General features: G+C 43.0%; 1 protein-coding gene across 5 annotated transcripts in view; it reads right to left on the reverse strand.

Moving 5' to 3' along the window:
- Window positions 1–1,141: 1,141 nt before the first annotated feature.
- The window catches only part of LOC138744548 (zinc finger protein 436-like), an 84,348-nt gene continuing 71,128 nt past the window's right edge, over window positions 1,142–14,361 (reverse strand). For all 5 annotated transcript variants that reach the window (XM_069900902.1, XM_069900904.1, XM_069900903.1 and 2 more), the window contains one exon: window positions 1,142–6,595. In XM_069900902.1, coding sequence (XP_069757003.1) covers window positions 5,507–6,586 — 1,080 coding nt within the window. In that variant the 5' untranslated portion in view covers window positions 6,587–6,595 and the 3' untranslated portion in view covers window positions 1,142–5,506. The remainder of the gene's footprint in view (window positions 6,596–14,361) is intronic.

A 14,361-nucleotide genomic window follows, 5' to 3' on the forward strand; every position in this document is an offset into this window, starting at 1 on the left:
CCTGAGTGGACAAGACAAAATAGATGATTATGAACTTTAGGACTAGGGACATAGTAATTGCTCATGCTGAGTGGTGGAGAGAGTGGAGAGCACCAAGTTCCTTGGAGTCCACTTAAGAAATGACCTATCCTTGACACATAACATCTCTTGCCCATCAACATCTACAGGTGTACCAGAAAAGTATAATTGGCGGATGCATCACAGTATGGTATGGGGACTGCTCTGCTGAAGACTGAAAGAAACCATGGAAGGTAATGATGGAAGATCACAACATAACACAAACTACCCTCCCCTAAAAGTACTGAAACACGCTCCAGAGAAACTCCCACTTCCTTCCTCCCTTTTAAGAGTTCTAAAAGTTTGAAAGTACTCACCAACAGTCTTTAACAGTTTCTTTTCTGCAGCCATCTGGGTCCTGACAAGCAGTCAAGCATTCATGCTGCCTTTGCTTAGTGCTGATTGATCTTCATTTAATTTTAATTCAATACACTGTAAACTATGCTCTTCACAATTAGAGGTAACCTGTTAGTCTGTTTGCTGAAGAACTGTACTTGGTATTTTGTGACACAGATTCAAATTGAAATGTAAAAAAAAGCAACTGAACTTGAAACACAAACAGAGGGTAATGGGCCTGATCAATTCCAGTGGTTCTCAACCTTTTTCGTTTCACTCACATCCCACTTTAAGTAATCCCTATGCCATCAGTACTCTGTGATTAGTAAGGGATTGCTTAAGGTGGGATGTGAGTGGGAAGGGAAGGTTGAGAACCACTACTCTAGACCCAACTGTTACTGAAATATTTTGCTTGAGAAAAATTGTCACTGGCCCATTTCCTTTGGAGTTATGAACCCATGCACATAATGAGTCAATGAGGTACGATTAAAAAAGTGGTTTTCAACCTTTTTTTCCACCCACATATCACCTTGAGCAATCCCTTACTAACTACAGAGCACCCATGGCATAGGGATTATTTAAAGTGGTAAATGAGTGGAAAGAAAATGGTTGAGAACCACTGATCCTTTACCAAGACATTGTTGCAAGTGGATCATTGCTGTGAAATAAACATTCAGATAGATTGAAACTTATGTGGGAAGGAATATATGGTGCAAAGGTGTAGTATTATAATTTTGGGAGACGTTAATCTTCAAACAAATTTTGTTAGTCAAGTTGGAAAGGGCAGCGATAAGAACAAATGCATAAAATACATTAGGGTTCATGTCCTGAAGGATTGTTATGAACCCAAACAAGGCACAGGCTACACTTTGTCTGGTAATGGTTATTGATACCAATTTAATAATTGACAACCGAGTAAAAGATCCCTGAGGAAGTCGTGATCATAATGAGAGAGATTGCATTTTTTCAGTTGAGAGGGAATCTGTAACAAGTGTTTAATTTAAATGCTCAGAGCTACAATGGAAAGAGTATAAATCAAGCTAAAATGAACAGATAAATTAACAACAAAAATCATCAGCAATTAGTTGCAGATGGATGAGAAATTAATTCATGACACTTTGCAATGGAAGATACCAAGACCATCCAATAAATAGTGAATAATGCTGGAGCTGTATCAGACCCATTACTAGAGAATTAGGTTGTGGCAGCTCACCCATGCAACAGGCAAATTGGCTCACGGAGTCACGGGCAAGTCCACGGCAGATCTGACTGTGAGAGCTGCGGGTGCAGGACAAGGCCACAGTATGGTGGTTGATATCATAAAGGTCCCGGGAGTCACAAGCATCATTGGGTTCCGAGGGTTTTAAACACTTGTGGGAGTTTTATTAAAGTCAGTTGGTTCAACTCCCTTTCGACTCTGTGTGACCTAGTACCACCACAAATTAATGGGGCTGATGGGTTTCTCGCCTCACATAGTTTGCATCTTGAATTGAAAGTGGCCACATCATGGATGCATTAGTTATCCTTCAAATTTCTCTAAATGCTAGGTCATTAAAAAACTGGAAATGTGACGTATCATTTGAAAGATGACAAAAGGAAGAATCTGGTAAATATTTAGCCAAATATTTATTGTTGGAAAAAAGTCAATTATTAAAGCAATTATCTGAAAAAAAATTATATTCATATTGGGAACTTTTTTGAGGAAGTTCAACCAAAATTAATAGATAAGAATGATAGAATACTACAGCTTAGGAAACATACCCTTTGGCCCATCTAGTTTGTGACAAACTATTATTCTGCTTCAACCCTCGTACCTGCACTCAGGCCACAGCCCTCCTTACTCCTCCCAGTATATGTGGGCAGTTAAGAGTTGGCAGTGGGTCTGCCACAAGAGCGAGACAATGCTCTTTAGTGACTAGGCTGACCAGTCTGAGATCCCCTACAGCTAGATCTGACTACTGAAGGTCCTGGGGATCTGGTTTGGAGGTGCTCGAACGTGCAACAACAATTGGTCGAAGCAGATCACAAAAGTCCACCTGTGGGCAGAGAGGTCCCTCTCAATAATGGGAAGAACCTGGTCATCAGGCATTCAGTGTTCTTGGTACTGCAATACATGCAGGTGTGGCCATCTCCCGCACCACCACCCTGGTGGTCATCAGAGAAGTCTTCCAGTTCATCTAGCGATTCAAAATGGAAAGTGTCTGAAGGGTTGCCAGTGGGGGCAAGGGTGCACCCACTGTGGCCCTCATCCTGATGACCACTTTTATGCATGGCCACATCAGGCTGTTCATGGAACCAAAGTATGAGGACGCCAAGTGACGCTCTGTGCTGACGTTCTATCTGTCTCAGATCAAAGGTTGGGCCCCCCATTACCTTGCAATGTTGCAGTCTACTAGACATTGCCACACTACCTATCTTTTGTGGAAAAGTTTTTCCAAACACCTTTGACCACATCTATCAGGCAGCGGTCAGCATGGAATGACCTGCAGATACTGTGGGGTGATTCCCTGTGCAAACTGTGTGGTCATCTGGCAGAAGGCTTCATTGTCAATGCTCTCTAATAAGCACAAGAACTTTGCCTAAGAACAGTGAGAGGAGCTCTCCAGGTCAGATCCTTCCTGTAGGACTAGATATCACCCACAACACACATTGTCCCCAAGAGATAGCTGACCAACTCTTTGCAGATTGTGGATTTTGCTGAAAAATGTGGAGAAGATGCACAGTTCCTTGTCACAGTTCAAGCCAGTAACATGACAGCTGACTTTGAGTTATAGGCTGTTCCTGGGGATGCACATGGAGACAGACATCCAGAGCTGCTGGAACTCATCAGAGAAACACACCTTTTGGCTTGCCTGAAATGCATCCTCCTGCTTCCAGACACCCTCAAAACCACCAAGGGAGGAGAAACTACAAGAGTCAACAGTAATGGCAACAGTGCTAAATACTAACTCGAGAATGTAACAATGCACAGTCATTGAGTGCATGAAGGATGAAATAAGACTGCATGGTTTGCTTATTTAACATTTTTCATTGTGAATAAAGTTTATTTTTGGAAAAAGTAGGTGGATGCAAGTGGAAGAGAAAGACGTTGGTCAGCGATAGGAGGGCAAAGGCATAGGAAAAGGGAAGGTGGTGGTGGACAGGTGGAGGGGAAGCTGCATCAAAGGACAGGAGTGAAACAAGGACGTCTACAAACTCTATGATTTATAGTTAAAAATACACAAAGACAGGAGGAACTCACCAGGTGTTGCAGCATCCCATGGAAGGTAAAGATATATTACCAAAGTTTTGGGGCTGATCCATTCAAGGCATGAAAAAAGCAGGCAGTGTCTGAATAAAACAAATGATTGGGGGAGGAGTACTGACCAGATGATAATAGGATATGAAGAAGCCAGGAAAAAAAAAGGTGAGAATTGATAGCGTGGGGTGGGGTTGGGTGGGCGTGAATATAGGGCTGTGTAAAAGAGAGAGAAGGAAAAGGGAAGAGGAGACATGGGGAAGGGGGGCCTTACAGAAACAGAAATCGATAAGGCTGCCAGATGGAAGACAAAGTGTTGTTTCCCCAATTTGCAGGTGGTCTCAGTCTGGCAGTGCATGAGACCATGGCCAGACATGTCAGCGAGGGAATGGGTGGGGAATTGAAATGGGTGGCCACTGGGAGAGCTGAGATGCTAAACAAGGTGATCTTCTAGTCTACGTCCAGTATCTCCAATGCAGACACTGGATGCATTAAATGACCCCTTCAAAATTACAATTCTATCACTTCAGTTAACATAATTTTTATGCCCATCTCTGATAATATTTTACTTTTTACTCTTTACTTAAAGAATAGAAGGTATAGTATTAGTTACCTATTGTCACATAACTGAGGTAAGTCAACCCACATTAGAAATAATTTGGTGGTGTAATTTCCATGTATGGAATTGATGGTATATAATAGAATTAAATAATCCCAGATAAAACTCAGTCACTGGCACCAATTTCAAGTCTTGACCCAATAGAACCTCAAAGTTGGTCACAACAACCTCCTGACTGAAATAAACCAATCGTGTGGTGACTGTTGTGGTTTCCTTCCTGCCTGACACACCCATGATAAATCAACCTGGTCCATTTCAGCTTGTGTTACAAGGAAAATGGGCAAGATGTACAACCAGGCTGGGGTCTGAAGTACTGATATGTTTTGTTACGTGCCTGGTTAGATCCATACACTGCACCCCAGGTCAGTTGCATAGTTCACATTCTGAACCCCAGCTGCAGATGCATAGCCTGTTTATCCTCTAGACCAATGGTTCTCAATCTTTTTCTTTCCATTCAAATACCACTTTAAGTAATCCCTATGCCATAAGTGCTCTGTGATTCGTAAGGGAGTGCTTAAGGTGGTCTGTGACTGGGAAGGAAAGGTTGAGAATCACTGCTTTAGACCCAGTTGTTACTGAAATATTTTGCTTGAGAAAAATTGTCATTGACCCATTTTCTTTGGAGTTATGGAACCGTGTACATAATGAGCCAATGAGGTACGATTAAAAGTGATTTTCAAACTTTTTCTTTCCACCCACAGACCACCTTAAGCAATCCCTTATGAATCACAGAGCATCTATGGTATAGGGAATACTTAAAAGTGATATGTGAGTGGAAAGAAAAAAGTCAAGGACCACTGTTCTAGACTTCAATTTCATATGCACATCTGGTCAACTCCCTGGATTAAGGCTCTGATTGCAACTCGACTCCCAGTTTTCCTGATACATCTGGCTCACACGCCAAGTAATAAGCCAACCTTTTGGGTGTGCTTGTCTGTGTACAAGCACTTTGTATTTTGATGAGCACGCCAGGTGTCAAACCATCAGGATTTCTGAATAATTATTGGACTCTAGAATATCAGCATTTTACTGTGGCTACGTGAATTCGTTGGTAAGTGAAACACCAATTCTATACCATCTGTGGAACTCTGAATGGCCTCTCCCAGGGGCAGCTCCATCAGTGTTTTGAAACTTACTTGTCTTTACGGCATATTTTAGTCTGATCACAAAGGTGTGTTCAGGGAAGTGAATCCCTTTTGACACATATATCAGATGCATCGTCTCATCTGAGTGAGAAGAAATTGGTGTCTCCAATGTTATTTTGATTCCTTTTCCACACAAAGAGGAAACCATATCTCATCAGTATGAACACGTTTGTGTTTAGTGAGATGGGAAGTGCAAGCAAATCCCTTTCCACACACTGTGCAAGTGAATGGCCACTCTCCAGTATGAGTGAGCTGGTGCCTCAGTAAGGTTGATGACTCTGTGAATCCCTTCCCGCACACTGAGCAAGTAAATGGGCGCTCTCCATTGTGAGCGAGTTCATGCCTCAGCAAATTGGAAGAAAGGGTGAACTTCTTCCCACATACAGAACAGGAAAATGGACTTCCCAAAGTGTGAGTACGTTGGTGTCTCAGCAAATCACTTTTATGTTTAAAGCTCTTCTCACAGTTAAGACATTTAAAAGGTCTCTGATCCGTGTGAACAAGTTGATGCCTCAGCAAATGGTAAGACAGAATGTATCCCTTCCCACATACAGAGCAGGTGAAGGGTCTCTCTCCGCTGTGAGTGCGCTGGTGTCTCAGTAGATCACTGCTGTTTTTAAAGCCCTTCTTACATTGTGAACATTTAAAAGGTCTTGTATTGGTGTGAATAAATTGGTGCATCTGTAAGTTGGATGAAGAACGGAGTCCCTTCCCACATACAGAACAAGTGAAAGGCCTCTCCCCCGTGTGAGTTTGTTGATGTCTCAGCAGACGAGATTTGCTTTTGAAGCTCTTCTTGCATTCAGAGCATTCAAAAGGTCTTTCATCAGTGTGAACGAGTTGGTGTTCCTGTAGTTTGGATGAAAAAGTGAAGCCCTTCCCACATATGGAACAAGTGTATGGCTTTTCCTCAGTGTGAACGAATTGGTGTGTCTGTAGGTTGGATGAAAAAGTGAAGCCCTTCCCACATACAGAACAGGTGTATGGCCTTTCCCCTGTGTGAATTCGTTGGTGTCTCAGCAGTGTGTTCGAACGAGTGAACTCCTTCCCACACAAAGAACACTTATATTGTTTCTTCCCAGTTTGAACCATATTTTCTGTTTCTGTGTTCAATGTCCAATTTTCACCAGTGGATGATGAGCTGAGCATCTCATTCAGATCTTGACTTGATGTTTGGGTTAAACTTCCCATCAGCAAATCCTGTGAAATTAATTAAAAGAAAAAGAGCATGAGACAGAACACAAGGCAACTTTTGAAATCATTTGGTGAATCCAGTTCATTTGTTTTACTGAAACATGCAAGAGACTGCAGACGTAATGTGGGTTTGCAATGAAGAAAGCATAAATTAGAGGGTTTGAAATGTGTCTACTTCAATTCAAGGAATTTTAAGAATAAAGGTTCAGTTCGTGGAATTACAATGTTTTGGCCGGTACAGAGACTTGGCTAACATGATGACAGGATTGGCTGATGCAGATACGAGGGTTTAGATGGTTTAAAGGGGATAATGTTAAAGTTTCATGCCTTTCAACCCGAGAACAAATTTCAGGACCACGTTATTATGAGTACCTCTTTATTAGTTTTGCAAAACTGGAGAACTGTTATTGGGCAGCTGGTCTTGCAGTAATTAAGTCTGCTAACCAGTCAAACTCTTTAGCTTATATACAGTTCTTTATGACTTCATTGTTCTTTTTCATTAGCTTGATCTCAGCCTATGGTTGAGCTGGTTCCTGTTATCGCCTTTTTCTGACTCAGACACCAGCATCTGAAACCATTAGCTGTGATCACACATTTTTACAATTCGTTCAATCAGAACACAAATGATATTGCAGTTCCTGTTATGGTGAACTCTTGCTGACCTAAGATAAAGCACCAATATTGGGAACCTGGTATAATAGTTTTACACTTTTTCCATAGCACACACAACCCATGGACATCTAAACTCTTTACATTTCATCTTTTTGTTCTTGCGAGGGACATGATCTAGGAAACTTGAGGCTAGTGAAAATTTACAAGATTATACTGGGGTTGCCAGGCAACAAACATCATGGGGAACTCACTTCAAAATTATTTACAACCCTCTCAGATTCTTTCACAAAGCAGCAAGGCACATGTGAGCATTAATTAAAATTGATCAAACTACATTAGTGTACGCTAGGAAGACACTTCTACAATAGGATGGGAGTTAAAAAAAGAGGGGGGGAGGGGCAGAGGTCATTGCGTGAGGGAGGGGGAGTAGCATCACTGGTCAGGGATTGTATCAGAAGCCGCTTTCAGGTGCATTCTCTGTCAAGAACGCACCTGCAGAAGTGGATACAGCTCTGTGGAATGGTTGTTCAGGTGGCAGCCCTGAAAGTGCTGCGCTATCCACCTGAAAGGGACAGCTGCAGGAGAGGTGCCTCGGAGCGCACTCTGGCTCTTGTCCCTTTGGGACATTGGGGCAGGGGCAGCTGGTGGGGGACATCGTGCACAGGCAGCCCCTTCCCTGATGTCCCATGCCAGCTGCCCCTGCCCTGACGTTCTGCACTGGGGGGCAGGGGCAGCAGAGAGGGGGGGAGGTCAGGTAGTGGTCAGGCAGCGGGGAGTTGGGTTGTCAGCTGATTATCATCATCCCCCCCCCCCCCCTTAGCAGCTGCTTTCAGGTCCCTAGAGGGACTTCAGTGCTCCAGCGATTATCCCTCCTGGAGGAAGGTTAGAAAGTGTGCCTTGGAGGCGCCTCCTGCTCTTTCAAGTGGGTACCCCAAGAGCAACAAAGGGGTAGAATATGCGGCTTTACATCGGGGTATTCTGGCCACCTGAAAGAGCCTTCAGCTGCAGAAAGGGAGGATCTTGTTGAGGGAGTGCCTACTTACTTGGTGGGGGTGTAATCTATAAGCCCCCAAATAGCCTGCAGGACACCAAGGAACAGGTAGGTAGGTAAACTGTGGAATGGTGCAGAAATAACAGATTGTTGTAATGGGAGATTTCAACTTCCCAAATATTGACTGCCACCTCTTGTCTGGAAGAGGGATAGATGGGGCAGGATCTGACCAAGGATTCCTGACACAACATGTGCACCAGCCATCCAGAGGAGACACCATACTGGATATAGGACTGGGGAATGAGCCTGGTCAGGTGACAGACCCCTTGGTGGGGGACCATTTTGGTGATAATGACTACAGCTCCCTGAGCTTTAGCATAGTTATGGACAAGGATAAAAGCAGACAAAATGGGAAAGTGTTTAATTGGGGAAGGGCTAATAATGAAGGGATGAGGCAGGAACCAGGAATTGGGAACAGATGTTCTCGGGAGAAAGCACAGAAGTAACGTGGAGAATATTTAAGGACCACTTGTAAGGGGTTCTGGATAGGTTTGCCTCACTGAGGCAGGGTAAACATGGTGGGAAAAGGAAACCGTAGTTGACAAAACAGGTGAGGAGGATTGTTTACATAAAACAAGCCCCTCGGCCTACAATGTTATGCTGACCTTTTGTCCCTGTCTCCCACATAGCCCTCCACTTTAAATTCCTCCAGATACTTGTCTTTTCTTGAATTTCCCCAATGTACCTGCCTTCACCACTGACCCAGGTCATGCATTCCACGCTCCAACCAATCTCTGGGTAAAAAGGCCTTCCTCTAATATCTCTCCAGAACTTTCCACCCATTACCTTAAAGCCAGGCCCTCTTGTATTGAGCAGTGGTGCCCTGGGAAGGAGGTGCTGGATGACCACTCTATCTATTCCCCTTACCTCTATCATGCCACCTCTCATCCTCCTTCTCTCCAAAGAGTAAAGCCCTAGCTCCCTTAATCTCTGCTTAAAATGCATACTCTCTAAACCAGGTAGCATCCTGGTAATTCTCCTCGTCAAGTCACCTTTATTTAGAATTTATACGATGCTTACACAGTAAGGATGAGATAGCATTTCTCCAGGTCTCTAATGTTATAGAAGTTAAATACATTGAAATATTAAAATATTATGACAGTAAAGTCCATGGTACACTATCCACATATGTTCTACACCCTTTCCAACACTTCCATGTCTTTCCTATAATGAGGCAACCAGAACTGGACACAGTACTCCGTGTGTGGTCTAACCAGAGTTTTGTAGAGCTGCACCATTACCTTGCGGCTCTTAAACTCAATCTCTCAATTTATGAAAGCTAACACCTCATAATTTCTTAACTGCCCTGTCTACCTGTGAGGCAACATTCAGGGATCTGTGGACATGGACCCCCAGATCCCTCTGCTCTTTCACACGACCAGGAATTCTGCCATTAATTTTGTAATCTCCTTGGAGTTTGTCCTTCCAAAGTGAACCACCTCACACTTCTCCGGATTGAACTCCATCTACCACTTCTCAGCCCAGCTCTGAATCCTATCGATATCCCTCTGCAATCTTCTACAACCCTCAACACTATCTACAACACAACCAACCTTTGTGTCGTCTGCAAACTTGCCAACTCACCGACTTATCCCAAGTCGTTAATAAAGATCACAAAAAGCAGTGGTCCCAGAACCAATCCTTGAGGGACTTCACTAGATACAACCCTCCAATCTGAATGTGCTCCCTCCACCACAACCCTCTGCTTTCTCCAGGCAAGCCAATTGTGAATCCACATAGATCAGTACAGCACAGAAAACAGGCCATTTGGCCCCTCCAGTCTGTGGTGACCATCATCTCCTTAGTCCCATGGCCAAGCCTTCCTGGATCCCATGCCTTCTAACTTTCTGAATAAGATTACCAATGTGGAACCTTGTCAAATGCCTTTCTAAAATCCATGTAGACCACATCCACACTCATCAATATGTCTAGTCACCTCCTCAAAGAACTCTATCAGGCTTGTGAGACATGCTCTGCCCTTCACAAAGCCACGCTGACTGTCCCTGATCAAACTATTATTCCCTAAAATCCCATAGATCCTATCTCTAAGAATCCTTTTCAGCAGCTTACCCACAGAAGATGCAAGGCTCACTGGTCGGTAATTACCTGGACTTTCCCTACTACCTTTTGAACAAGGGGGCAACATTTGTCACTCTTCAATCCCCTGGTACCATTCCTGTGGATAACGAGGACACAAAGATCCAAGCTGATCTCCTTCCTTGCCTCATGGAACAGCCTGGGGAATATTTCATCAGGCCCCAGGGACTTATCCATCCTAATGCATTTTTACTGCTCCAACACATTCTCTATCTTAATATCAACATGTTCTAGAACATTTACCCCACCCAAATTATCCTCACCGACATCAAGGTCCCTCTCCTTGGTGAATACTGAGGAGAACTATTCATTGAGGAACTCACCCACTTCCACATCCCCCAGGCACATCTTCCCACCTTTATTTCTAATTAGTCCCACCTTCACTCCTGTCATCCTTCTGTTCTTCACATAAATGAAGAATGCCTTGGGGTTTTCCTTAACCCTACTTACCATGGTCTTCTCATGTCCCCTTCTTGCTCTCATCAGCCCCCTCTTAAGCTCCTTTCTTGCTACCTGATATTCCTCAAGAGACCTATCTTCCATGTATCCTGCTTTCTTTCACCTGTCTAGATTTTCCACCTCTCTAGTCAACCATGGTTCCTTCATCCTACCATTCTTTCTCTGCCCCACCAGGATAAATTTATCCCTTCCTAACAACCTACAAGAGATCCCTAAACATCAACCACATCTCCATAGGTCATTTCCCTGCAAAAATGTCATCCCAATTTATATCTGCAAGTTCAAGCCTTATAGTCTCATAGTTTGCCCTCCCCCAATTAAATATTTTCTTGTCCTCTCTGACTTTCCTTGCCCATGACAAAGCTAAAGGCCAAGGAGCAGTGGTCACTCTCCCCTAAATGTTCACCCACTGGAAGCTCTGTGACCTGACCTGGTACATTACCTAATTCTAGATCGAATATGGTATCCATCGAGTTGGCCTATTACATACTGTGACAGGAATCCATTCTGGACACATTTAACAAACTCTGCCCGTCTAAACCTTTGGCACTAAGCAGGTGCCAGTCAGTATAGGGAAGCTGGAAGTTACACATGATAACAACTCTGTTACTTTTGCACCTTTCCAAAATGTGCCCCCAAATCTGCTCCTTGGTATCCCTGTTCCTACCAGGGGGGCTAATAGAGCAACTTCCTGTTCCTAATGTTCACTCATACTGACTCAATAGAGGAACCTGCTGCATTACCCACCCTTTCTGCAGCTATAATAGTATCTCTGACCAGTAATGCCTCCCCTCCTTCCCCTCCATTCCTTTTAAAACACTGAAATCCAGGAATATTCAGAATCCATTCCTGCCCTGGTGCCAGCCAAGTCTCTGAAATGGCCACTACATCATAGTTCCAGGAATGTATCCAAGCTCTCAGTTCATCACCCTTATTCCTGATGCTTTCATGCACTTTATCCCTTCTACCTTACTATTTTTATACCCTATATTCTGATTCTCTGTCCTCAAAGCCTCTCTAAATGATAGATCTGGCTTTACTCCATGCACTTCTTCCACTGACCAACTGCTCCAGGTTCCACCCCCCCTTGCAAACTAGTTTAAACCCTCCTGAACCACACAAGAAAATCTGCCCACAAGGATATTGCTCCCCCTCGATTTCAAGAGGAAGAAGGAAGCATACATAAAGTTTAGGAAGCAAAAGACAGGAAGAGCTCTTGAGAATTACATGGTATCCAGGAAGGAACTTATAAGACTTAGGAGAGATAGGAGGAGGCCTCGGCAAGTAGGATTAAGGAAAATCCTAAGGTGTTCTGTGTATACGTGAAGAACAGAAGGATGACGAGAGTGAAGGTAGGGCCGCTTAAGGATAAAGGAGACAAACATGTGCCTGGAGGTGGAGGAGGTTGGGGAGGTCCTAAATGAATATTTTGTTTCAGTATTCACCAGAGAAAAGGACCTCTGTCAAAGTGAGGTCAGAATAGAACAAGCTTATGTGCTGGACCATGTTGAGATTAAGAAATATTAAGTGCTGGATCTCCATAAAAACATACAAGATGGGACCATACAAGATGTACCTAGTCCCCACCCCACCCAGGTTACAATGGGAAGGGAGGGCAGAGATAGCTGGAGCTTTGGCAATGATCTTTGCATCCTCCTTGGTCACAGGGGAGGTGTCAGAGGATTGGAGAATGGCAAATGTGGGCCCCTTTTAAAAAACATGATAATAGGGAGAATCCTGGGTATTATAGACTGGTGAGTTTTACCAGTGGTGGATAAACTATTGGACAGAATTTAATAGCATTTAGAAAAGTACAGTCTGCTCAGTGATAGTTAGCATGGCTTTGTGAGGAGAAGGTTATGTCTCAAGAACTTAACTGAGCTTTATTGAGGAGGTGACAAAAGAAATTGATAAAGGTAGGGCAGTAGATGTGATGTATATGGATTTTAATAATGTATCTGACAGGGAGTTAGATGGGAGTCTCATTCAGAAAGACATGAGATTATTGATTTCAAAAATTTTTCAAAATTGTACCCATGGGGGCGTGGCAAGATGGCGTAGAGACTAGACGTGTAATCTCGACCTCTCTGGCCAGACTTTTAAGAACCTGTTTTTCAATCCTTTGTTTTCAAGTTTAAATTTTTTAAATTTTAGTTTAAAGTATTAAGGAATTATTATGGCCACTAATGGTAAAAATATTAAACCTCAAGTGCAGAAGAAGTTACATTTTCAAAGTGCTGAAGATTTGCGGCCTAGACGACTTGATACAGCCCCAGGCTCAATCTCTTCATTGTCTAAACCTCAAAGGCTGCCTGTGGGAGCTGAAAAAAAAATGTCTATTACTCACCAAGTGAAGGATGGCGCTGGAATTACCCATTCTCTGGAAGAAGGTGTGTGTTCCCAAGAAGTGGACCCTGATTTGGAAAGCCTTTCGATTTCAACAGAGGGAGCACGCAAGAAGACGACTCCATTGTTGGAAATGCATCAGGTAGCACTTCAATCTGAAGAAATTGCTTATCTTTGTGAATTGATGGAAAACAACGAGATAAGGGGGGAGTCCAGCGGCGACTCCCTGAGGAAGTCAGAGTGCCGTTACTGGGAGTCCAGACCCGCAGGAAATCTTTTAAAATGCCTTCTGTTGAATTGCAGCAGGAGCTGCAGTTACCTTGTTCTGCCACCATGTCAGAGAGAGCAGAGTTGAGATTTACGGATTCGCAATGTATGCAATTAAATGCAGTTATTCAACCTATGTTGACATCTTTAATGAATGAGATGGTTCAAATGAATGCTGGTACAAGTTCAGAATTAAATATGGTTAAAGCACGTGTGGATGCATCTTATGAAGAATTAAAAAAATTTCAGACTGCTTTTTTGGATTATAAACAAGTGACTTTAACACAGAAAAAGTGTTGAAGGTGGAAAAAGCAGTCATAGACCTAGGAGAATGCGAGAAGGAGTTAGAAAGAAAAATAGATTACTTGGAGAATCAAAGTAGAAGGAATAATGTGAAAATTGTTGGTTTGCCAGAAGGTATAGAAGGACAAGATCCTCTTTGTTTCTTTAAAGACTAGATCCCGCAAATATTAGGGCAAGAATTTTTCTCTGGGGGACTGGTACTGCAAAGAGCCAATAGAGCTTTAAGAAGAACACCCTCAGCTGGTCAACCACCGAGACCGGTAATAATTCGATGTTTGAGTTATTTGGACAGAGAAGCAATACTTCGAATAAGAGTGCAAAATGTGAGAAAACGACAAACTCCGTTATTGATTCAGAAGAGCAGAGTTTTTTAAAAATCCTGATTTGAGTCAAGAGGTAATTCAACATCGACGTCGATTCAATCCAGTTAAAGAAGTTTTGTGGCGTAAAGGTTATAAGTCTACTTTTCGCTACCCTGCAGTGTTGAAGGTGTTTTATGGAGACTATCAATTTCGGTTTTTTGAAAATGAACGTGAAGCAATGATTTTTGCTGATTCGTTGCCAGATATAAGAGGACAAAGACATAGTCCACCATTATCTCCTAAAGAAAAATTTGGTTGTTCTGGAAATGGAAGAA

Source organism: Narcine bancroftii, chromosome 10 (assembly GCF_036971445.1).
Source record: "Narcine bancroftii isolate sNarBan1 chromosome 10, sNarBan1.hap1, whole genome shotgun sequence".
NCBI lineage: Eukaryota > Metazoa > Chordata > Chondrichthyes > Torpediniformes > Narcinidae > Narcine > Narcine bancroftii.